Consider the following 25,025-nt stretch of genomic DNA (forward strand, 5'->3'; position numbering starts at 1 on the left):
TTGGAAACGTTTGGGCCCCTCAGCACTGCAAGTATTACAGATCAGGAGCTTGTGATAAAACATTTGCGCCTGGAGTTTTAGTCGGGAGACTGAAGTCATATGGTGGAACATGGGTGGGGCGGGAGGGAGACGTGGGAAGGAGCTAAGAGGAGCGTGCCCCAGCCACACGCTGCTGAACCAGTGAAAGCAGGAAACCCATGCACCCCAAACACCACCTGACCTTCCAGATGGAGTTGGGAATCGAGTCTTGCCCGGAATTCCAAGCATTCTGTACACCCCCCATTAAAGCAATGACTTCGTTCTATTGTAATTGTTTGTTTGATGATCACCTTTCTGCCCCCACTCGGCTCCCCACTCACTGAGGGCACGACTGTGTCTTTTCATGTTTAGTGTTCATAGCTTTTGCCTGGGTCTCGGTGCTTGACAGGTAAGTGCTTAATAGATACATGTTGAGGGCATGAGCCAGGTATAGGCAACTCACATCCTGTCCCTCCCTTAGCCGACTCCCCATTGCCCTGAAGGAAGTTCTGAAAGGAGGGGCCTGGGGTACAAGGCAGAGAAGTGGATGGAGGCTGTGGGCCTGGGGCCGATGGGCTTTGACCTTGACCTTGGGCACACTCCTAAACAAAGCGCTTGGGCACTCCCACTGGTTCTCGAACAGATTAGCATCTGGGTGTCCTGTGGCTTGAGCAGCACATCTGTCCTGTTGCAGGGAGGGAAACTGGTGGCTGTGGTTAGAGGAGCAAACGCCCCACTGCTGCAGAAAACCATCCTGGACCAGCTGGAGGCCGAGAGGAAGGTGCTGGCTGAAGGCAGAGAACGGAAGGTGGTAAGGCGGCCACTCCTGCAAGCAGCAAGCTCAGGGTGTGCTCCAGGCCTGCCATTCCCTCCCCTCCCCCTCATTTTCCTGGGCCTGTCAGCTGGAAGCTTCATTAAATGCCCACCCGAGTCCCCGCTGAGAGTGCAGGGAGAGCACAAGGCCCCGCTGACATGTGCATTTTGAAATCTTCCTTCTGGAGCCTTCTTTTAAAAAGCTGTCCCTTCACCCAGAACACTTCAACTTTCTTTATCCACTTCCCTTCCTCCCCTCCTTCTACTCGTCACAGGGTTTCTGGATCCCTGACAATGAAGTCAGAAATGAAAATAAAGGGATGGAATTGAGGAGTGGGCAGGCGGAGCCCAGCCCCAGGGCGAGATCTCTCCTGGTGACCTGCCCCCCTCACCTCCATTCCTGGAAGTCTTACTTGTGATCCCAGAGGCTCTCGTCTTGACTTTAGGAATTAAGCTCTGTCAGGACCATGAGAAACAGCCTGTGGTTCTGGGATATTATTTCCACGATGACACGGGCTGAGTTTTTCATAAATAACTGGCTGCCTCCGAAGAACGACACACCTGCAGCAGAGAGAGGGACATTTCCTGGAGCTCTGAGCACCTGCCAAAGGAGCCTTCGTGTTCAGCGTTCATTGTTCCAGTTCTCACATTCGATTCCAAAGGGCAAAGTCCTGTTTTTTAGAATGGACAGGCATCGAATCATACTTTCCCCCCAGAAAACTGGCAACTTCCCCCCAAGAAAGGCGGTCCCAAATGCTGGTGCTCTCTCTGTACTGCTTCCCTGCACTGTGCGGGCAATCGCTTCATATTTACTCGCCTTTCAGTTCTTCCGTTGCCAGCTCTGTATGTGTACTTGGTGCTTGTGGAAACAGCCCGACTGTGAGCCTTAAGCTCAGCACGGATTTCCTTGTCTCCAAACACTCAGCACCCCCTCCCCGCATCGTCGCACAGCTGTTAGCAACACTTTTCTTGTTTCCAAGATAGATAATCTTGGCCCTTTTGTTGCTGTATTTTTAACCTTTATTTTGGGGGTTTCTGCGGGTTTTTGAAGGTCTTGTGGTCATTTTAATTAATTAATGACCTCTGTTCCTGACCAATTTGTATCAGATCAAAGACGAGGCTCTCTCTGAGGAGGAGGAATGCTTTTCCCATGAAAAGGACGGTGGCGAAGACGCGGACGTGGGTGAGTGCCCAGCCAACCAGCAAGGCCAAAAGGCCAAGCAGACTCCGACTTGATGTGTTTTTAAAAAACATACGAGTAGTCAGTTTATCGAGCCACCTGAGCCACTTGTAAAACGTTTTGCCTCCGGTCACCTGTCCTCCAGCATCATTTCATGTCTCCTTTCTGTCCTTTAATGGCATTTTGGGCACTTTTCACAGCTTTCTGATCATGTTCAAATAGAGCAAGTGTGACTTTCATGGCGACTTCTGGGCGTCAGGAAAAGCTCCGTGGAATAAAGTGGAGGATATCGACACTAATATTGTACAGTAACGATGCTGATGTTTCCTTAGTCCTTATTTCAACTAAAGAGCTCAAGTTTCTTTCTTTTTTTTCTCACCTTTTTTTCTGAAGTATCAGAAAGTCAGCTGAACACCTTCTCTCCCCACAGCCCTGCACCCTCTGCCCTTGCTCCCCCACATACAACTCAGGATTCTACACTGCCCTGCCCGGCAGGTCTTCCCGAGCCTCCTGACAGTGTGGGGAGAAGCCCACGTCAGCCAGGCTGTGGCTGGGGAGGAGGAAGGCCACTGAGACACCAGAGGCAGCCAGGCCTAAGTTCGGGGACAGCGCTGGAAAGAGAAGGAAGATTCGATGATTGCACGAAGCAGAAAGGCTGTGTATTGGTGTGTGGGCAATGAGGATGTTTGAGTTGGATTCTAGCAAGGAGAGGCCCAGTTTAGGAGAGCAAGATGGTTCCAGTGTGAAAAGAAAAATCATCCATTTGACTTCCATTTGTTGCCTCCTTTTTGGATTATCTCCTGTGAGTCCCCTCCCCCTTGTTTTCCTTAAAATCCAATCTCTCCGCCTAGAAAACAATGCAAAACCCTGTCCTTGCCCTGGCCTTCCTCTCCCCCACTCTGAGCTTCCGGAACTTTGTCCACACTCCGGGGGCCACCCCACCTGCGGCTGCCGCCCGCTCCCCCTGACCTGCTCCTGCCCAGGGCACCACTGACCTTCTTCATGCCAAATCCAAGGGACCGTTCCCAGTCACGTCCTACGGCATCTTCCTACAGACGCGGACGTTCGCAATGTCTTCCTTCTCCAAACCCTCTTCTCTCTTGGCTTCTCTTGGTCACGGCCTTTCTCGGTTTCCCCCGACGTGTCCGGCCTCTCCTCAGCCTTCCCTTCGCTGGCGTCTTTTCTTTTACTCCCTTTTCAAGCTGGAGTTCTCCAGGCCCCTGCTCTGGCCAGTTCTCTTCTCACAGTGTACCTCTGAGCTAACCTCACTCACTGGTCAACGTATAAGGACGTTTATGTAAGATCCCTTAAGGTCTAAGTGCTCACAGTGCTCATAGGATGTTGTAAGTGGAATTCACAGGGAAATGAGTAGAGTTGTTGCTTCAAATAATTCACGCCTTGCAGTACACTTCTTTTGAGATTTCTGGATATTGTCAAGTCTCATTGCAACACAACTGATGTAAAAGTTGAGAATAGAAGAGGCTAGGAGGACACAGAGTCTGTGGAGAGCAGAGGTTGGTCCCCAAGGCCCCGTTCATACAAACAGCAGTACAACAGGACAGATTCATGACTGGACATGGGGCTCCCTGCAGCGCCGGCGGCCTGAGCAGTGGACTGTGGTTATGTGGCATCTCCCTCAGCGTCACGGCTGGTTGGACCCATGGACACTGACCAAAGGGCAGCCAGTCAGTAGACGCGTCGGTGAGCTATGACTGGTGCCTTAGCTGCAAACAACATGCTGGCCAATTTGGGCTTCTCTGCGGGGAAACTGAACTGAGGCCGAGAAGACTGGAGAGCTGCAGCTTGGTCATGTGCGCTGGCGCTGAAGGGTCATGTGGACTCAGGGCCCAGGGCAGCCCTCCTTGGCCATGTGCCAGGGAAGTAAAAAAGAAGCATTGGCAAAGGAGCCCGCAGAGTGAGAGGAGAACACAGCAGTCAGCAGTCAGAGCCAGGAATCATGAGAGGGTGACAGGAAGGAACAGGAGTAGCCAGGCCTGCGTTGCTTCTGCCACGGCTCCCCCCTACTCCCCCTGCAGGCCTCCTCTCTCAGCTGTTTCTGGGTTTCTGTTCCTGGGTAGTCTTTGATCTCCTCCCACTCCTCCCTTGCTTCTTCCCCCTCCATCCCCTCTCCCTCCCTCCCTCCCAGGTCTGTGTCCCTAGCATGTCTCTGTCCCCTGCAGCCAGGTTGAGGTTGAGATTGAGGTCTGGAGCCAGACCTGTGCTCCCACTAGAGTCCAGGTCTGCAGGGGCACAGCCAGAGGCCAGGCGAGGGACCCCTGGGCGCTGTGTGCAGAGGCTGTGTGGTCCCTGCAGGTGGCCTCCTGAGAGCCTCCAAGATGGATGAGCCGAGCGCCTGACAGCACCACCCTTGGCTTATTACAGCTTCATCAGAGAAGACCTGTACCTTGGCGATCATTAAACCAGATGCAGTCGGCCACGGGAAGACTGATGAGATTATCATGAAGGTAGAGGGACAACACGCACCCCACAGGCTGTCCTCGGGTCTCCTCTGGTGGAAACGGGTGGGCATCGTGGAGCAGTGTCCTTCCTAGTAGGGAGAGAACGCTTTTAAGGAGCTTTAACCAAAATTCCATTTAAGTAAATTAAAATTAAAAAATCTAAGCAGGAAAGATATGATAAAGGTGAGGATTTCCACTGTTTTTAATGTTGCCTTTTCTATTATCTTCTACTTTTCAACTCATTTAGATGGGAATTTGGGCTTCATTTACCCTTTCAGAATGTGTGTGTATATTCTGCAGATCCAGGAAGCTGGGTTTGACATTATAATGAGTGAAGAGAGGACCATGACAGAGGCAGAAATGCAACTCTTCTACCAACACAGAGCTGGAGAGGTCAGCTCGTCCGCTCCCATTGTCCAACCCACTCCCATCTCTTCTCTTTTGAGTATGATCACAGGTTACTAGTTTGGGAGAAAATAGAGTATGATGAAGAACAAGAATATAGCAGGAGGCGGCTGTGAATTGGTTCAGTCATGATGCTGCATCGGTGAAGGTGCTTTGGCTGCAGGAAGCGATTTGGACTCTACCTGAAGTAACGAAATAAGGGATTGATTGAAATGATACTCCCTAACTCTGGGAACGGAAGGGAGAGTTGAACGAGACGGTGTTGGGGAGAAGAACCAAGACAGTTGTAGGGAATGTCAGGAGCGGAACCTCAGGGACAGTCACTTCGGGGGCTGGGGTGCTGCCGTTGGACTCGGGTTCAGCCACCTCCCTTTGCATCTGCTTGGCTCATGGACTTGGCAGGAGCTGGCGGCCTAACTTGGTCACAGCCCTCCCTCTAGTTGAGGTGTGTGTGCATGGGAGGTATGGGGGTGTGGATAGACATTATGGTTGTCAGCCAGAATAGGGCCAAATGATGGGGGAAGGGCTGTTCAGGAAGGAAAACCAGAGAGCTGTTACTTGAAGGAAGAGGAAGGATTCTAAAGTACTGCCAACTCCCTCCCCCCGCCAAAACAACAACAACAACAAAGAAACAAAAAAGTCTCAACTACACCCCACCCCTGGTTACCCAGCATCCACAGGATTTCCATATATGTGATTTTAAAAAATGCCCCTACCTAATCCTATATAATAAAACCCAAATATGCAAATCGACAGAACAGCAGAATGACCAGTTGCCATGACACACACTGACCACCAGGGGGAAGACACTCAACACAGGAGCTGCCCCCTGGTGGTCAGTGCTCTCCCACAGGGGGAGCACTGCTTAGCCAGAAGTGTCTTCCACCTCTGCAGCAGCGCTAAGAATGTCCGACAGATGGCTTAGGCCCGCTTCCCTCGAGTGGGTCTAAGCCGTGAGTTGGACATCCCCTGAGGGCTCCTGGACTGTAAGAGGGTGCAGGCCAGGCTGAAGGACCCCCCCCCCAAGTGCATGAATTTTATGCACCGGTCCTCTAGTTTCTTATAATCTCATGTTCAACCCCAAATGAGTCAACCCAAAGTCTCCTCTTTCTGCCTTTTAGCTTATACCTGGTTCCTCTGGGTGTGGGGGGGCATCACCACCATCCCTCCCAGGGGCCCTTCAGGGGCCTGCTGGCTGGTGGCAAGGCTGCTCACTGACCCCGCCCATCCTGTGGGTGGGACGGGCCCCGCTGACCCTCGGCCCGTTTCCCCTCCCTGTTCCAGGAGGCATTTGAGAAGCTGGTACATCACATGTGCAGTGGGCCGAGCCACCTCCTGATCCTCACCAGGACTGAGGACACCGAGGACGTTGCCACCGCCTGGCGAGCCCTCATGGGACCCTGTGACCCGCACGTGGCCAGGAGGGAGCAGCCTGACAGGTGATGTCACTAGCTGGGGTCCCTACATCCATCTCAGAACCTGCATCCGGGGAAGCAGAGAGCCCTGCCTGATGCTCAGCCCCGAATCGTGGGTAACACAGAGGGCTCTCTGATGGCCATGACCCCCTTTGTTATATATTGGGGGAGACCCTGACGTCCTCACCCTCTGATCCAGTCCCCTGCCCTTCGCCGAATGCCTCCTTGCTGCCTCTGTTGCCCAATTCTGAAGGCTGCTGCTGGACCCAGGCCTCACTGTTCTCTCTGTAGCCAGAAGGTCCCAAAGGGTGGTCTCAGGACCACCTGCCATACTCACCCAGGAAACAGGTCTCAGCACCCCCCCGCCCCCTGCCAGGCCAGCCAAGTCAGAGCCTGGGTAGAGTCTAGGAATATGCACTGCACTCAAGCCCCTCAACGCCTACTCCCCTCCCTGGGTGCCCTGAGCGTGAGCATGCTGTCCTGCATATTGTCCTTGGTCTGCTCCTTGCCCCTGTGTGTTTTTAGCACACCACCAATGCCAAATCCACCACATCTTTCTTTCCTTTGAAGCTGTGAGAGGCCCAGCCAACAGGAAAGAAATGAGCAAGAGGCTAAGTAACCGAGGTTGCACCTTGTAGCTGTAGGGGCCAGGGACATTCATATATGAGGCAGCCTGGGCTAGCGAAAGACAGCCCAGTGCTCAGATCTTAGGTTACCATATACTCAGGCATGTCCCTTCTCAGGGTCTCAGTTCTCTCATCTGTAAAATGGGGATCTGAGCAACTATCAAGGGGGCTAGAGAGTATCATGGTTAAGAGACAGATTTCAGAATCTTTCTTCTTCCTCTTACTGTGTGACCTTGGGCCATGCTTTAATCTCTGCCTCGATTCCCTCATCTGAAAAATGGGTGCTATAATGAGACCTGCCTCAGATGTTGATGTGAGGATTAAATGAGCATATATATAGGGTGTCTCTCAAAAATGTAACACACACTTTGAATAATTTTAAAGGCAGTGTTTATTAAAATGCATTTCACTTTCAAAACGGAGCTGCCAGCTGTTAAAGTATGTACACATTTTTTGGGGACAGCCTGTATGTATGAAGCGCTTAGGACAGTGCTTGACACACAGGAAGTCCTAGCAATATTAGCATTAGCTGATGGGGCTACTGGGGGTTGACTCTGCAGACCTATCTGAAGCCCTTGGCAGGCGCCAGCCCCTGGTTATGATATCAGTAAAACGGCCGCCCCTGGGCTTCCACTGTTCCCTCCCAGGGCTGTGGCACAAGTGAAACGAGAGCACGTTTGAGAAGCACCAGGCAGCATGCCCAGAATGCTGCCCTGGCGGGCGGGACAGATGTCAGCTCCTGTCACCCTGGCTGCTGTTCTTGGCATTTCCAACCGAGAGAAAGCCATTTCGCAGAAGTGCAGGGTGCCCATTGGTAGCTGGCAACCACGTTGCCGGAGAGCAAAACATTTCTCTTTCAAATGAAACAACTGTGTCTTGTCCATGTTGCCAATGCTCCCAGTCTCCGCGCCCAGTACGGCACGGAAGTGCCCTTTAACGCGGTCCACGGGAGCCGGGACGCGGAGGACGCCCGCCGAGAGCTGGCTCTGCTCTTCCCCAGCTTTACGTTTGCGGACCACGTCCTGGAAACCGCTCTGGGTAAGTCATCCAGGCAGGTTTGGTCTCTATTCATCTTTAGTGAATATATTGGGGGGGGGGGGGCATGATAACCATGTGGTAACCAAGGCTCCAATCTGATAAGGCTGCTCAGACAGGAGCCAGTATACAGCTGCAGTTGCAGTCCCCATCTGCTTGGATTTTCAGAGTAACAGCGGCTGTTAAAGCTTATTACATTTTTTTGTGGCATTCTTACTTTGGAGCCATATTTTCATTGCCAAGTTTCTTTGCATTTTCCTGTGGAAACCACTGGGAAAATAGAACTTTCTGGAAGCCTACATCCAAGCCAGTGAGTGGCCAGATGTCGTCCCCTCACTTCCCCTGTTCTCTGCAGGCCCCATGCTAGGCCCTTGGTGAGGTCGCTGAGTGAGGGTTGCACAGAAGGGCCCTCTGTCACCCTCGTATCCCTCAGCCCCCACACTTTGGGAAAAGCATACGGGGTCATCACCTCCAAATATGGGTGAGACACCTAAGACGTCCAGAGCGCACGAGACTTACCCCATTCCACGCGTGGAGAGCCAGGCCTGGCCCTGCTCCTGCTGCCGAGGTCTGCGGTTCTAGTTTGAGCCTGAAGGGACCAGAGGGTGAATATCCTGGGAAAAGCAAAGGATGTGAGGTTGGGGCGGGGGGTGGATTCTTGGGAGGAGGCCCCATGCAGATCTGAAATGGTGATAACCGTGTGTGCCCAAATGTTTAATATATTTACCTAAATGTTTGCTATGTTCCTCATCTTCTCAAGATCTGAATGCAGCCAAGTAAGAATAGGTGTTCTGAGGGCAAAGTAAGGTAGGACAGGCCCCGTTGAATCCTTGCCCCTCCAGCTGAGGGCAAGCTGAGTGTGCCATGGATTCTAGGGAGGTGAGAAATCCTGGCAAGTACCGAGTTCACACACCCGAGTGCGAGTTGCGATTCCTCAAAGCCATGGCCCTGCGGGAGGTGCTCTGGTGGCACTGCCAGGGCCAGCTTTCCTCCGGCACCTGCCCTCAGAGCCCCCGGTGCATTTCCTTAATGTCCCCAGGTCATGGGACAGGGTCATCCTTTCTGGAGGGGCAACTGGAAACAAGCAGGTCTCCCTGAGGTCCAAGACTGAAGTCTAAGGAGAGCGAATTGGCTGGGAATACTCATCGGGGCCATTGGGGGGAGTGTTGGGAGATCATGAGGCTGACTTTTGGGCCTCAGGTGATCATGGGTACAGGGGAGAATTCCAGAAGGGCTGAGGCCAGATCACAGCCCGGGAAAAAGTGCACAGCCTCACAGGGCGCTGATGTTCCGCCCGTTTGCTTGACGTGTCCTGCTTTTCTAGTTGTCAGGAGCAGAGTGTGCTTCCCACTTACCCAGCACTTTTTCTGCGAAGGGGCAAGGGTCAAGGTCACTGAAGACAGGTAGCCCAAGGTTTGAATCCTGGCTCCACTATTTACCAGCTGAATAGCCTCTGGAAAATGACTTACCTTTTTGGTCTTCAGTTTCCTCATCTGTGAAATGGAGATAATGACAGACCAATTTTAGCCCCATAATAATACCTCTGCAAGAAGGGTCTTCCTCATAGGGCTGTTGTGAAGGCGAAAGGAGACCATGGGTGCCAGGTTCTTAGCCTGGTGCCTGACACATAGTAAGCGCTCAACCAATGTTACTCATTCTCTTACTTCTTTAATTCCTGGTCCCCAACACACATATCAGGACCTCTCTTTGCCGTCCCTTCCCCCCTGACCCCTAACTTTATTGTCTGTGATGTAGCTAGGTCCCCTTTTCCTGTGTTTCTTTGTGGACGGTGTGTGGGACAGAGGACTGGGACGGAGCTGTTTCAGGAATCCTACAGAGCATCTGTCGTCCCACAGACCGCGAGGAAGGAGTGGTGGGCCCCACCGAGGTGCTTCCCTTCCCTGAGGACGTGCACTGAGATGGATGTGCAGCCTCCGCAGCACGTGACCCAGGGCGTGGCCAGCAAGTGAAATGCCAGTGCGCTCCCATCTGCTGCGCATAAGGAAAGCTCTAGAATCGGATCTTAACTCTTTTGAGCACCAATTTCTTTTAGTTTAGCTCTCTTTCATGAATAATAAAATAGTTTCCTGCCTTATTAAACAGTATATAGCACATATACTTTTTTTTTGTGTGGCTATTTCTGGAATTTTACAAAATAAGTGGACATTAGTTGTACTCTGCTATGTTGTCTCGGGGGAAAAGGAGTTAGTTACACAGGACAGTGTCTCCCCAGTAAACACTGGAATAAATCTGCTTTACGGCTTAGACAATTTCAGAGCTTAACTGGGTAACTAGGAACCTGAAAGCCGTGCAACAGGATTGGATACGACACTGCCAGGCCGATGGGCTTGGAGGCAGACAGGGGAAGCCCGGCCTTAAGCCCTCATGCTGCCTGTCCACGCCACACGGGCAGTCCGGGGATGTCGCAGGCCTGCCACCGGGTCCTCAGTAAATCGGGGTGCTCCTGAAGCAATGCTGGGGGTTACACTGGAGCCAGGTTCATCTATTTTCCTGATGCTCCCTTCCCCCGCGTTTTGGGGTTAGATTCTGGCTAAAGCCTAATTTTAAAACCCGAGAGCTCCTCGTGGGCCCGGTGGCCTCCAGCTTTCACGGAATTGCCTGACTTTGCCCTCCCTCCATGGTTGTGCCCGTGAGGGAAACCGGTTTTCAGTAAGAAGTAACTGTTATTACCCCATGAATATTAACATGCACAGCCACTCCCTCTTACCGGTTTGCTCTTTGGTTTGCTTGTAAGTTCATTAAGCCCAGGCATCACCTTTCCTCTCAGAGTGAGCAAAAGGCCGTGTTCTTCTGCATCATGAGGCCAATGTCAGCGATTCCCTTCTCACTTGCTCATTTTCTCCAGAGAACTTCGCTCCTCTGACTTGAAGTTCTTTAAACGGGCAGTTTGCCCTCAGAAGACTGCTCTTGATGGGGCATTGCCTTCTGCAGCCTCGGGCATAGGGCGCATGTGCTGGCACTGGAGGCAGAAGGCTGAGCCGAGCTGCATGAAAGTGGAGACCTGAGCCACCTCACGATGGAAGCACGCTGTCCACTGTGCTCACCAGCATCTGCACAGGCCCCTGTGGGGAACAACGGAGCCCTCCCTGACAGGGCACGTCCGGAGCCCTCCCTGACAGGGCACGTCGGGAAAGTTGAACCCACTGTTGCAGACCGCCGGCCCCCTGGCCCATCGTGGGGATGTGCTCTTCCCTTTGGGAGTGGGCTCAAGAGGGGGATTCAATTGCTCTGTGCCCCGTGAGAGCTGGCAAATACCTTAGAGAATCGCCAGAGCCCTAGGCCTGGTTTTCCACACCACGGGCGCTGTGTGGCTCTGAATGAGCGGCTTAGGAGTACACCCAGCTGACAGCTGTCTGATCTCCCCAGAAGCTGGGAAGCCAAGGATCTTGCATCACCGGAGAGGTGAGAGACGAGAAATGAAGCAGGGAGAAGAGTAGGCGAGGACTGAGCCTGGGTGGAGGAGGATGTGTTGGCGTCTGTGACCATCTTAAGCCTTCCCAGGAAGTGGCTGGGAGTGGCAGGGTAGGGGAGAAACGGGGGTCCTAGGTGACAGGGCCGGAGTGGGAGAAGTGTTGACACGCCCTTCCTTCCTTTACACAGTAGGGCCTTTTTCTCAGAATCCACAAGGTTCATGGCAGAGGGATGGAGGTGGTAGGAGATGGAGGGGAGAAGGGTCCAGAGCTTGGCTAAAATGTCAGCCCATTCTGCAGGCAGAATTCCTTGGCAGAGCCCGGGCCTGGCTCCCTCCGACAGAAGAAAACCTGGGGCTGCAGGACGGCTGCTATCTGGGGTGTGAGTACCTGACAGGGTGGAGGCAGCCCAGCCCCATGGAGACAGAGGGAGGCTCCTCTCAGCAAGAGGGCTGAGTGCCTGGCAGACGAGGTCAGGAGCCCGGGCTGCTGACAGAGGGGCAAAGGCAGGTGGCTCAAGTGGGCCCCATCTGGCCCTTGGGATTGGGGTGCCCCTCAGCTTCCTCTGAAGTTAGGTCATGGATCAAAACTCCCCTCATGCTGGGAACCGACATGTGCCTCTTTGCCCAACAATCAGAGTCAGTAGAAAGGGGCAGGGCTGGGGCAGCACCAGGTGGCAAGGAGTTGGGATCACTCCCTGTCAACTCTCCATCAGGATCTGGGGTCAGTCTCCCATTCGACTCCTCTCTCAGGCCTCAATTCCAAGTTTCCTCTACGACAGGGGAATTCCCTCCCCTGCCAATCACCTCCCCATCTCCCCCTCACGCTCTGGGGCAGGTGTCTTTGGCTTTCTTCCTGTTTCTAGTGAGACCAAGAGATAGGAGGTGCTTCTCTACATTCTAGAGGTGGGACAAGAACAGCAGGGGAGTGACGTTCCTGTGGGTCCTTGCAGAGGGACAGCGGCGGCTCATGCACTGTGCAGCTGGTCATTTGCCAAGCTTTGGGCCCGAGTCCAGGTGGCATACTAAGGGGAAGAGGAGAGGACGGAGGGGGACACAACATTGGGGGCATCCTGGTGGCTGGGAGTGGCCACCTGTAAAGGGTCTGTTGGCCTTCAGGAGGCCAGAAGGAGAGGGGCCCCCAGACTGATGCAGAGGCCCCTGGAAGCTGTAGTGACCCTCTGGCACCAGCCACCCCCTCTGAAATGTGAAGTCACTTCCTGGTTTCACATTCACCAAGAATCACAGGTTGCAGAAGCCAGTACACACTATCTTCTAATGTTTCCTAGTGTTCCAGACGTTTGGAAAACAGACTCCTTTATAGAAGTTGCCATGATCTTTCTTGGCTTTTATTAGCATGTGTTAAAAATCATATCATTCAAACACTACCAGGAGAACACGTATTGTTCCACATAAAGTGCTCAAGGGAAAAAAATGCAACTCATTAAACTGGACATTCTTTTCTAGTTCATAAGTTTTGGGTTACAATCAGGGCACAAAAGGAGAAACAGAATGCAGTATTAGAGAGAGCGAGAAGCTTAGTTAAGAACTTGGGTGAAGACACAAGATCACATCCCATTCCTCCCACCTCTTGCTGACAGAACACTGCACCTGTGTAGAGCAGCAAACAGCTTTGTTTTAATAAATACATTTCCTTCATTGAAATCAGAAAAGTTAATTATAGTAAAGCACTTTTTCTTTGATCATCTGTTTATAGCCACAGGCAAGATTTATCCACAGAGGTTAAGTGTGAACGTGTTATTTCATTGGGCCGTTAGCTTCCTAATGCTATCTGGGTTCAAGATTGTCTCAGCAATTCGCTATTGGTTTCTGTGTATTTACCTGGTACTTTTAAATACCAATTCCATACTGTTTTGTGTTTCAAGTGCCAAGCAAGGATGTCCTCACATTAGCACACTGACAGCTGCACAAAACCCAAGTGCCTGTTGGGACAGATTTTTAAATCAATGATGTTTGAGAAAGTAACAACTTGGAAATCTCTGTGTTTGAATAGCGTGTGGTCAGGTTGAGAACAGGAAAAATTGCGTTAAATACATTTAAAAACATTCATCTGCAATCAAACATATTTGAATCTTCCAAGGAAGGTACAGGTTGGTGGTGGGTGCCCGCGATGTGTGCGACCTCATCAGGAGTGGCTGGTGGGCTCGGGACCCTGTGTGGCATGTGCCCACGGCAAGCTTCTGGCCGCAGACTCCCTTCCTGGCCACAGTGCCTTTGACCGTCTTTGAACAAAGGGAAAGGAAGGCTGGTTCTACCTTCAGTCAAGAGCAATCTCGGTTGAGTTCACTTTGAAGCTGACCCGGCAGGTGGAGCAGGCGCCACGCTGAGGGCTGCAGAAGGACCAAGCACACTCGCTTGTAGAAAGGATTCCTCTTTGGTCCTCCCAGGGAGAGTCCCTTTCCTTCTCTCAAACTTCAGTGTTTTTGGCTTCTTGCAGGAAAAGATCTTAGCTGCATCTCTCACTAACATTCCTATTTCATTTTACAAAAGGACACTCAATAGCAGTGTCGCTAAGAGAAAAACAGCTTTCCACACTATCCTGCTCTTTGCTTCTTTCCACAGATGGTCTGAAGAGCATTCTCGAGTTTCACAGCGATGTGTGCTGCTTCAGGCAGCACAAGGTGACCAGACTTTGTTTCCAGGAAGTGAGGAGCTACTTTAGTTTTGAGCACAAGGTTCTGTGACTGGTTCAAATCCTGCCAGATACTGCTGCACCAACGGCAGGGTTGAGGGCGGCTGGGAGGCGCTCTGTGCCCAGTTCCTGCCAAGGGCAGCCCAGAGTTATGGCTGGGCTTCCACTATCAGTAGTTATGTTTCCCTTTGATGTTTCAAAAAACCTATGGTGACTCTGTCCCCTCACTCTCCTTCACCCTGTCCATCCGACCTGGAAGTCTGAGAGCTTATTGAATTAGGCTGATATTGACGGCAGTAAGATGCTAGCTTACTATTTTGCACAGCACCATATATCGTGCCTGTTATTCAGGCCAACTATAGCCAACCTTTTCTTTTTCTTTTTTTTTTCTTTGTTCTTTTATAAAGAAAATCTATGTAAGTTGAGGTTCAGAAATGCATATATTTTTTACTTACAAATATTCATCTGATCAAAATTCAACATAACCTTTATGGAACACTTAACAATTGTTTTGTTTTTAAAATAACATTTCATTCAAACTGTATATAATTCAGTAAAGTTATTTTATACAGCAAGCAATGCTTAAACCCTGGAAAATCTGTAGAAAAGAGATTTTCACACAAAATAAGAAAAGAAAATTTTGAGGTATCCCCCCCACACACACATCCATTCATCCTGACCCACGAGCACACACACACGTACACATACATCTGTGTATGCACAGACACTCTCATTCTCACTCACAAAGTGGCTGCAGCATAGGCAAAAAATTGTAGGTCCAAAGGAAAATGATTGATTGTTCTAATAAAGAGTCCAGGTAGCTCAGAAAACCCCCCCAAAACAAAACACGACAGTCCTCTGAGGAAATTACTACCTCAAAAATATGTTCTCAAGATGAATTTGAGATCTAAGCCTACCAAATTGCTTTTGCAAAACAGCTCCCTGCAGTCCAAGGTGACGTGTGCAAATAGAAGGAATCAAATGAGGCTAGTTCCTGTACTTCCTTTACCAAGGATGTGGGATGCTCACGGGTGCCCCGAATGCTCCCGTCACGCCAGATACTGCTGCAGCGCCGTCTTGGCCCTGAAATCACAAAGTTCCTGTCAGTCTTCATCTCAGAAGTATTAAAAAGGGGGAAAACCCTGCGGCTCAAAGATGGTAATGGGGAGTCTAAAATGTTAGACTCCCCAAAGGGAACCGGGTGAGCCCAGCTGGGCACCTGCCCTCAGGGGCAGAATTCTGCAGTCAGAAGACACTTCCACACCAGGCTGGCTCCTTTCCTCTTCTGTGGTTCCCTTAGACAGGGCTGCTCTAGTCCTTACACCTACTGCAGCCCAGTGACGGTCTATAGTTTTCCTTGTCACTGGCATGGAGTTGTCTCGGATCTGGAATTATGTTCTATTGCCATGCAGGTTTTACCCAGTGCTACAGGACACTGGGGAGGAAGCTTAGGGTTTGGGAAACTAAAATTGACCCAGGAAGGTGTTTAAGTGCTGATTAAAGGTGCACAGAAGGGGCCAGAAGGTCATGGGATGAGGCTGTCATGGTTCCAATGCCTCAGAAAGGGTTACAAGCTCATGTAAATCTCCTAATGACAATGACAATGTGGGATGTGCGTTTGTTGTGACTGGGAAAGAAGGTAACTAGTTGGAGAGGAAAGATGCAATGTGGGCAGCGATTTGACCTTCCTGATCCTTGTAAAGGTGTCTTCCTCTGAGCTAGGACTGAGGAGGCCTCCTTTACTGCTCCTGTTATGAGCTTTTGGGAATTAGGAAGTCAGGTTTTAGCAGTGGTCTTCCCTTCTATGTTAATGGAGGAAAGGCTAACATTTTCAGTTACTATTGGCTGATGAAAGTATACCAAGTAGACTGGGCATGCAATAAGCTGGCCTCAAGTGCAGTTTCTATATAGCAAAGTAATAGATATAATCTACACTTTAAAAAGTGGTATACTAAGGGATATTCTTGCAATTATCTAAGACTATAAAAATGATAGTTCAAATAGACCAACCCATCAGAACAGAAAGCTCTATTCAAGCTGTCTCTAAGTTATGAGTTGAGTTCAACAAGGAAATTCTCCTACAGAAACAAGTTTATGGCTGATACTACATCCTGCCCCAGAATCACCGTATTTATATGCACAGCCCCACTCTGCCAAGTCCCTCGTTTATCTAATAGGCATCGCAAAGTTGGCTCGCCCAAACAAGAACTTCTGATCTCCCTCTCCCTACCCACTTTGCTCATATTCTTCACCATCTTGGTCAAGGACAACCCACTATGCAGTTGCTCAGGCTAAAACTCTAGGCCAGCAGTTCTCAACCTGTGGGTCGCGACCCCTTTGGCGGTCGAACAACCCTTTCACAGGGGTCGCCTAAGACCATCCTGCATATCAGATATTTACATTACGATTCATAACAGTAGCAACATTACAGTTATGAAGTAGCAACAAAAATAATTTTAAGGTTGGGTCACAACATGAGGAACTGTATTTAAAGGGCCAGAAGGTTGAGAACCACTGCTCTAGGCAGTTTCTTTTCCTCTCTTTCCTTAACATCCTATATCGAATTCCTGAGCAAATCCTGTTGGCTCTACCTTTAGATTAAGTCCTGAATCTGACCACTTCTCAATACGTCTACCACTACCACCCTCATCATCTCTTATGCACAGGACAATAGCCTTTAGTCTCCCTGTTTCAATTTTTGCTTTATTACGGACGATTCTCTACACAGCCACCAGAGTGAACTTCTAAAACTTCAAATCAGATAATGTCTCTTTTGCTCAAAACTCTCCAATGACTTCCTATTAAACTCTGAATGAAATCCAAAGTCCTTACTATTGGCTACAAGGCTCTTCACGTGCTCACCACCTCCTTCCTGAGCTCCGTTCTATCACTTTCCCCCTGGTTTCATTTCCTCCAACCCCAGTGGTCTTCCTGCTATTCCTTGAACATGTCAAGCTCATTACTGCCTCAGGGCCTTGCACTTTCTGCCCCCTCTGCCTGGAACACTCTTCCTTTGAACATCTGCCTGGCAGACTCATTTCATCCAGGTCTTTGATCAAATGTCACATTTTCAGAGGCCTTTATTGACTAATCTGTGTGAAAATTTTCTTACTCTCCAGTCCCTCACATGCTTTTTGTTCATAGTAAATCTCATTTCCTGCTATCATATCCCATATTTATTTGCTTACTGTCCGTCTTCTGTACTAGAACGTAAGTGCCATGAAGGCAAGGACTTCATTAATTTTATTCACTGTTATATCACTAATGCCTAAAACAGTGCCTGGCGGAGGTTAGTATTAAAAAACAAACATTGCTGAGTGGATGGGGATTCAGAGCAGAGGAGAATGAATTGGTGAATCAAGATGAACATGAAGATGTGATACTGGACAGGGCAGGCAGGGTGGGCATGGGATTGGAGGGGGAACGTAGAGGATGAGAAAGGCAGGACCAGGCTTAGGTTGTGCTTAAGAATCTGGAGATGAGAGCTGATGCTCGTTGCTGTAGTCATTGTTATGCAAGGAAGTGAGCTGAAAAGTGAAGGCTGCAGTATAAGGGAGTGCACACACTAGGAAGAACACTTTTAACTATTTTGAGGTTAGAGGGATCTCTGATTATGATTCTTGCTTCTCCCAGGAAAGGGTGAGCTCTTTGACAACAGGGACTCCTCAGTGGTCACTGCTGCATCCCCAGCAGCCAGGCTAGACAGGCAAAAGGCAGTGCTCAGGGAGGTTTTGAGCTAATGTTTTATTAGTGAATGCCTTCTTTTCTGAAAGCCACATGCATTTCTATTCTAATGATTAAAGGAATGTAAGGAATGGCCTCTGGATCCTTTCCAGGTACCCACTAAGACAGCCCAGACTCATGTTAATTCAGAGTAAGATGAGGATCTTTATTAATTTGCTAATTACTAGTTTATCTCTTACTCAAATGTCACACAGTTGGCTCACAGAAAATTAAAAAGGGAATCCAAGAATCTAAAAGATTTTAAGTTTGGCCATGTTAATTGCTAAGCAATTCAAATTCTTCATAAGAGGATCCAATGTACCCCAAAGCAGGCCCTTTCGATACTCACTTGTCACATAGGTTTGAATCTGGTGACTGACTCAGTTTGTGTAGAATATCTACAATGCCCATGTCTCGTAATTTATCCTGGCGTTCTTGTGAACCTAAGAGATTAAAGCTAACAGGTTACTGGGCACATGACCCAGACAGTTGCTCACCTTAGTGTACAATCAACCAGCTGGAGCCTTACTTTACCAGCGTTCTTCACTGTCCCCCCTCCTTCCCCTTGGCCTCCTCTCTCCCTGTATATCGGATCCCCTCTGGCTTGGATTCTCCAACAGATTTCTAACTGGGTTCCCTGCCTCTCGACCCTCCTTCCTGCAGTCCATCCTGAGGTCTGCTCCTCAGTTAACTTCTCATGGACCGGTCAGCTTCTTCAGCCTGGCACCGGGTACTCTGTCACCACCAAGCCAGGCTCTTCCTACCCACAGCAGGTCTTGGTCTCCTCTTTCTGTTCTCTTCCACCTTCCACTGACCTCCCAGCACTTCCTGCTGCCTCTCGTTAGCGTGTGGCAGTTCCAACTTCACATGGCTCTGGTCTAGCTTCCAACTAGACTAGGACCTCCTGAGGGCAGCCTTGTTTCCCTGGCACCAGACTTGGACTCTGGGGTCTGTACGTTGAATCCAGTTTCTCCTCCTCCTGCTCTGTTCTGGATACAGCTGCTGAGCAGAGGAATCAACTTCCTCCCGACTGAAGAGCTTCCGTGACTCACTCCTGCACTGACCCCGTCTAGACCGAGTAAACCAGAATCTCTAGGGATGGAGCCCAGAAATCTGCATCTTCAAAAGTTCCCAGGTGATTTTTATGCAGCCAACCCAGCACTGAGACCCAGTGCGCTCCTGCATCGGGGGGGTTGGAATCATCTGGGGAGTTTTAAAAACTCTTTTGCCTGGAGCCCATGCCTACGGATTCTGATGTAATTAGTCTGGTGCAAATTCCCCAGAGGTTCTAGTAAACAGCCAAGGTGGAGGACCTCCTGACAGACTGCCTGCTTCACCGTCACACGTACTGTTCATTTCTCACCAATGCACCCTCTTCTCCATTAAGCTTATGTGCCCGTAGTCCTGACATGCATGCCTCTGCAACAGTGAAAGGCCTGTCCTCCCACTCACTCCCACCTCTCGTCTTCTTCAAGCGCACCTCACTGCCCTCCTCCTCAGCTCTCTCAGAGCAGGGACTATCACTTACTTCTACAGTGTTGACTTTAAGGTGGGGGCTCAGTGTTAACTGTCCAGCTGACTCAGGCTAGTCCCACAGCTTCTCAGGGCGATGCTGTTGGGCGCTTGGGGCCCAGTGAGCAGTGCCTCAACCCAAGATCTCAGGGGCGCCTGCTGCCTTCCCTGAGTGGGACTTCCTTCCCATCATTTCAGAACAAATCTCACCAATCTCTTACCTTCCTCTTCATTCCATATGAGGTTTGATATACAAAACATAGCGGCAAGCTGCAGCTTGACATGTGAATGACCCTATTTGATGCAGAAAAGGAAAATAAAAATGGAGGTAATCTCATTTTAGACCATCTTTTTGTGACATACTATAAGCAATCCCAATAGCCTAAACATTTTAAGCAGGGGCTTCAAACTCAAATGTCTTGAGGGGCCACAAAGTTAGCACTAATGGGTGAACGGACTGGACTAAAGACAATAGGAAATGGTGGAGAATCTGGCAAACAGGGAAAGCCTTGCCCAAACACTCACATTCACATTTTAGACATCCTCTGGCTGACACAGAGCACCGCCAGGGCCACAGGTGGCGTCTGTAACTTATCCTTTAATCCACACTGACATGAAAATTCTGCGCTTTAGGGTTAAGCTATGCCTTATTTCTATTAGAAAACCTTCAGGTCACTAGCAGCCAATAAACTGGATGGATGTGCATTTGGTATTTCTCTCTTTAGCTGCTGATAATCTGATTCAAATTACTCTCATTTCTGTAGGAACATCTCCAAAACCTTGACTCTACTTGGTTTATCTTGAATGTCTCCTATTGTTAAGGAGCCACCTATTGGTCTGAAACACAATTCTATTTATTTTTCTTTATGTACTGAAAGCACAACTATTTGGATCATTTATCATTAATGCTTTCTCCTAAATGAAAAAGGGCCCAATGGTTAAACAGTCTTTACAAGTGGTTTTCCTACTGGTGTAAAAAAAAAAAAAACCCCACAAAAAAAGTCCCCAGTACATTTAAATAATTTATTCATATCTGAAAAACGCCAGTGATATATGCTAGGACAGACTTATCTGACCATGCAGGACTCTCTCTCTACTAAGCACAGACAAAGAAATGGATGTGGCTTCCTGAATTACATTCTATGATTGGTGATTCTTTTCTCCTTCTACAAGCCAACACTTTTTTTTAGGAGGTGTCCAGCTTGGGCTCCATTGAGACAAACAAAACAAAACTTATCATCTGCTCTTAGCCTCAGGCCATATTTGTTGAATAAATGAACTTGTATACAGTACAACAATAAGCATTTACTATGTGTAAGTTCATCATTCATCCAAATAAATATGTTTTCAGAAACAAATTGCTGTGATAGAGAAAACTGGAAGGTGGAGGGGTAGGAACCTAATTTAGGTGGAGTGTACAGAAAAGATCTCTTTGAAGGAGGCGACATTTAAGCAGAGACTCGAAGACAATGTCAGTTGTACAAAGAGGAAGGGGCTGGGGGTTTTGAGAGGAAGGGGAAGTTCCTGAAAAGGTCTGAGGTACGAAGGAGCTGCATAGCTGGTGTGAACTGAGGAAGACAAGTCAGGTCATGTGGGACTTCACAGGCCATCACAGGAGAGGATGGATTTTATTCAAGGTGTAACACGGAACCACTGAAGGATTTTGGCTTCTTTTCTCTTAATAAAACAAAAAGTGAGGTCATCACTAGGAGTGATGAGGGGCAGAAGGGATGAGGTTTAAAGAATGGAAGTCAAGAACCTATTCTTGTGGAGAATGAGGGTGTTGCCCCAGCCGGTTTGGCTCAGTGGATAAAGTCTTTTTTTTTTTTAAAGGAACTTTTTTAAAAAAAATATATTTTATTGATTTTTTACAGAGAGGAAGGGAGAGGGATAGAGAGTTAGAAACATCAATGAGAGAGAAACATCGATCAGCTGCTTCCTGCACACTCCCTACTGGAGATGTGCCCGCAACCAAGGTACATGCCCTTGACCAGAATCGAACCTGGGACCCTTGAGTCCGCAGGCCGACGCTCTATCCACTGAGCCAAACCGGTCAGGGCTCAGTGGATAAAGTCTTGGCCCACGGACTGAAGAGTCCTGGGTTTGATTCTGGTCAAGGGTATGTAGCTCGGTTGCAGGCTTGAGGAAACCAATCACTGTTTCTCTCTCTCTCTGTTTGTCCCCTCCAACTCTCTCTAAAAATCAATAGGGAAAAATAATTTAAAAAAAGAGAGAGAGAATAAGGGTGCCAGCTTGCTGGAGAACCACAGGAGGGCACTAGGCAGTGCTGAGTGCCTATCTGGGTTCTGGAATGAATTTAACAAGAAACCAGCCAGGCTAGTTCTGTGCCATTCTCTATAGCAGTCAGCTCTGACATGGCAAAGAGAACACAGGGTCACCCATGTTTAGGGTGCTGCAAGAAGACATCAACAGTGAAATGAGCAAGAATGCTTGATAGCCACATTTTGGCAACAGGCAGTTTCTGGTGGTAAGATCCAGGGCATCGTCATAAGAGTTGGTGGCTGAAATGTTTGGAAGCAGGTGGCAGATTGTGTTTGAAAGTAAACGGATCAAAGAACAGGTGTCAGAGGGCTAGAGCGGTCCTCCACATAGAAATGAAGCCTTGAGGGAGGACAGGGATTGGGGACGCTGACAGCCAAACGCCCCGGTCTTCACTGAATAAGAGGGAGGCAATCAGATGACTGGGGGGACAGGGGTGGTGACTGGGGTGGTGGGTGGTAACACTGCCAATGGCACAGCCTCCAGGACTTGCTGTTGTTTCTTCTTCCTCACGAAGAAGAGAGCTTCCTGCATCTGTTAGAAGTCCCTGCCTTCTAATGTGTGGCTAGTGTAGAGCAGTGAAAGGAAACAAAGGCCTACCATGTAATACTTGATTTTCTGCAGGATGTCATCATTGGTCATTATGAGTTCTTTTGCCGTTGTGCCATCTGCGATGTTGGCTAGGATGCACAGTGTCTGGAAAGAACAAAGGGCCACTGATCAGGAGAACTCTGAAGTCCCTGACTCAGCTCTGTCAAGAATGTGAGACATTTCCCAGGAAATTGGGATTTTCACACATTCCACTTTGAATGTCTTAATTTCTCACTCCCTGGCCTCACTTCCAACAAGCCCAAGGAACCCAAACATTTCAGTGGTTTCTTTCCTGGCTTAAGTCATTGCTGGGCCAAGGCAGGCATGTCTTATAGTTCATGCTATCACATAAATGAAAGGGAAAACATAACTTAGTATTATTTTCTTGAAAACTCCATTTCCGAGAGAAGCTCTTGTTACTTCCCTACAAGGTTTCCTCAAAGGGGTCATCTCTTTGGTGGAAGCTTCAGAAATGTTGCAAGTCCCCTCCCTCTCTCTCTAAATGCTACTTGTTCACAAACACATGACCTTCTGGGTGAAGGCCTGAGCCCTGTCCACTAGTCACGTGCAATTAGAACCCAAACTTTTTTGAAACCTACTAGAGCAGTGGTTCTCAACCCTCCTAATGCCGCGACCCTTTAATACAGTTCCTCATGTTGTGGTGACCCCCAATTTCATTGTTACAAATTGAACATAATTAAAGCATAGTGATTAATCACAAAAACAATATGTAATTATATATGTGTTTTCTGATGGTCTTAGGCGACCCCTGTGAAAGGGTCGTTCGACCCCCAAAGGGGTCGTGACCCACAGGTATTACTTTAGGATGAAGGAGGAACACAAAGGGAAACAAAATGTGGATTAAAATTGGAGAAAATTATCTCCACCTCTCTTCACTTTGAGTGATTCCTGACTGACTGTGCTCCTGGACTCAGTGTTACTCCCTCCAAGAAGCCTTCCCTGCCTTAGTTGGCATAGAGCGTCAGCCCTCAGAATGACGGGTCCCGGGTTTGATTCCAGTCAAGGGTAAGTACCTTGGTGCACAGGACAACGCTCAACCCACTGAACCACACCAGCCAGGGCCAGGGGGAAGAATTCAAATCTTTCTTGGAATAATCAGAAGATATTCCTCAAAGGAAGGGAACACATACCTGCTCTTTGACTTCAATGTTATGCTCCCCTTCCAGAATAAGAGTGACGGCCTGCATAATCTGCTTTCCATGAGTGCTCATGATTTTATCTATATGCTGCAAAACAATGGGAAATCCACAATTATCACTTGGGGAACAAAGAAAAAATCCCACAGGAGAGAACAGAGGCTTCTAAATATACAACTATACTTCAAAGAGAACAGCATAGCATAGAGAACTAGGTGCCAAAGAATTGTGTTTGAAACTGCATTTTGCCTTCAACATTTTTTTTTTATTACTTTAGGATGAAGAGAGCATAGACTTGGCTTGATAGAATATGAAATTATAATCACATGGGATCATCAAATGCAAATATATTAAAGAAAAAGTAGGCACATAAAAATGGGTGAGGGAGATGTGGAAGCCAGAGATGTGGAAAACATGGTATAGATATACTTGCTATCTTTGAGCATAAATGTATAAAGAAGACTAAAAAAACAAGTGAAATATAAATAATAACACATAATAAATAATATGTAAGGTATATGTTTATATAAATAAGAATATTATGCTTATAGATACAGAGACAGTTTGGGGGTAGGATGGGAGAAATGGGTAAACTGGTTTTTTTCTTTAAATAAATTGAATAAAAACAACAACAAGTGAGGCACAGAGAAGAAACCACTCATGGTTTTTCATCTACATGAAAGGCCTCTGACAATGTTGCTCAGGGACCATTAAAGAACAATGAGAGGGACCTCAGAGCAAGGCTCAGCCTCTCCTGCTCTGACATACATCCACTGTTCTCCACACTGACATCTTCAGCAATCAGTCTAGTAACTGTGGGCTGGGTGAGTGTGAGGTGTATGTCTAAGGAATGGCCCTGAGGGGATTCTCTAAAGTGAAATAATCAGAAGCCCCAGAGATAATTACTTAGGCTGGTAAGAACACCCACATGGCCAGCAAACCAGGTAAGAATAAAGTAACCAATTAAGACAAGTTCATATGCAGCAAGGCGGAAGGAGAGGGAGACAGGACAGGCAGTGAATGAATGCAGGGTCAGGTGGCCATATATGGTGAAGCAGCTTCCAGAACACCTATGAAGGGGACAGGTCTAGACATCAACTCCTTGCTTCTCTGAGAAGAAGCAGTTTTTCGATCACACTTGTGGGTAGATGTTGCTGGGAGAAGAGGGGAGGGCAATGTGTTACGATGCATATGCAGAGGTAGCTCATCTGGAAGCCTGGGTGGTTGTACTTACAGGCCGAGTCTGGGTGGTTGTACTTACAGGCCGAGTGGAGAGGAGGTTTCTAAGAAGTCCCAATGTTTTCATCAGCACATTCAAATCTGAATCTGATAATAACCGGAATAGCTGTTCGGTACTCAAGCTTCGTAAAATATCTGCTTTTATTTTTTGTTCAGCCTGAAATGCCATGTTCTGAAAGGATTAAAGAAATGTCAAGAATTATGTCTACATTTGCTTTATTAAATTATATTTTTAATAGTAACTCTGGCCCTAGCTGGTTTGGCTCAGCGGATAGAGCGTCGGACTGCAGACTGAAGGGTCCCAGGTTCGATTCCGGTCAGGGGCACATGCCCAGGTTGTGGGCTTGATCCCCAGTTGGGGGCGTGCAGGAGGCAGCTGACTGGTGATTCTCTCTCATCATTGATGTTTCTAGCTCTCTCTCCCTCTCCCTTCCTCTCTGAAATCAATAAAAATATATTTAAAAAAATAGTACCTCTGATTATTTTCAA

General features: G+C 48.6%; 2 protein-coding genes and 1 long non-coding RNA gene across 5 annotated transcripts in view; 1 reads left to right on the plus strand and 2 right to left on the minus strand.

Annotated features, from left to right (window-relative positions):
- NME9 (NME/NM23 family member 9) overlaps window positions 1-10,194 on the plus strand; it is a 19,119-nt gene extending 8,925 nt beyond the window's left edge. Inside the window, exons 6-12 of the mRNA XM_005863525.2 lie at window positions 713-829; window positions 1,939-2,014; window positions 4,394-4,476; window positions 4,771-4,863; window positions 6,160-6,314; window positions 7,818-7,954; window positions 9,808-10,194. Coding sequence (XP_005863587.1) covers window positions 713-829; window positions 1,939-2,014; window positions 4,394-4,476; window positions 4,771-4,863; window positions 6,160-6,314; window positions 7,818-7,954; window positions 9,808-9,869 — 723 coding nt within the window. The 3' untranslated portion in view covers window positions 9,870-10,194. The remainder of the gene's footprint in view (window positions 1-712; window positions 830-1,938; window positions 2,015-4,393; window positions 4,477-4,770; window positions 4,864-6,159; window positions 6,315-7,817; window positions 7,955-9,807) is intronic.
- Window positions 728-4,399, minus strand: LOC102261866. The gene is made up of 3 exons (XR_313439.2): window positions 3,007-4,399; window positions 1,245-1,502; window positions 728-806 (listed from the first exon to the last, which is right to left on the minus strand). It is a non-coding gene; the product is annotated as an uncharacterized LOC102261866 (long non-coding RNA).
- A 2,518-nt stretch (window positions 10,195-12,712) lies between the features above and the next one.
- Window positions 12,713-25,025, minus strand: part of ARMC8 (armadillo repeat containing 8) — a 79,224-nt gene continuing 66,911 nt past the window's right edge. For all 3 annotated transcript variants that reach the window (XM_014537487.1, XM_005863527.2, XM_005863526.2), the window contains 6 exons: window positions 24,559-24,708; window positions 23,292-23,387; window positions 22,150-22,245; window positions 19,491-19,563; window positions 18,107-18,200; window positions 12,713-15,117 (listed from right to left, as the gene is read on the minus strand). In XM_014537487.1, the coding sequence (XP_014392973.1) occupies window positions 15,084-15,117; window positions 18,107-18,200; window positions 19,491-19,563; window positions 22,150-22,245; window positions 23,292-23,387; window positions 24,559-24,708 (543 nt within the window). In that variant the 3' untranslated portion in view covers window positions 12,713-15,083. The remainder of the gene's footprint in view (window positions 15,118-18,106; window positions 18,201-19,490; window positions 19,564-22,149; window positions 22,246-23,291; window positions 23,388-24,558; window positions 24,709-25,025) is intronic.

Source organism: Myotis brandtii, unplaced genomic scaffold, assembly GCF_000412655.1.
Source record: "Myotis brandtii unplaced genomic scaffold, ASM41265v1 scaffold18, whole genome shotgun sequence".
NCBI classification, from domain to species: Eukaryota; Metazoa; Chordata; class Mammalia; order Chiroptera; family Vespertilionidae; genus Myotis; species Myotis brandtii.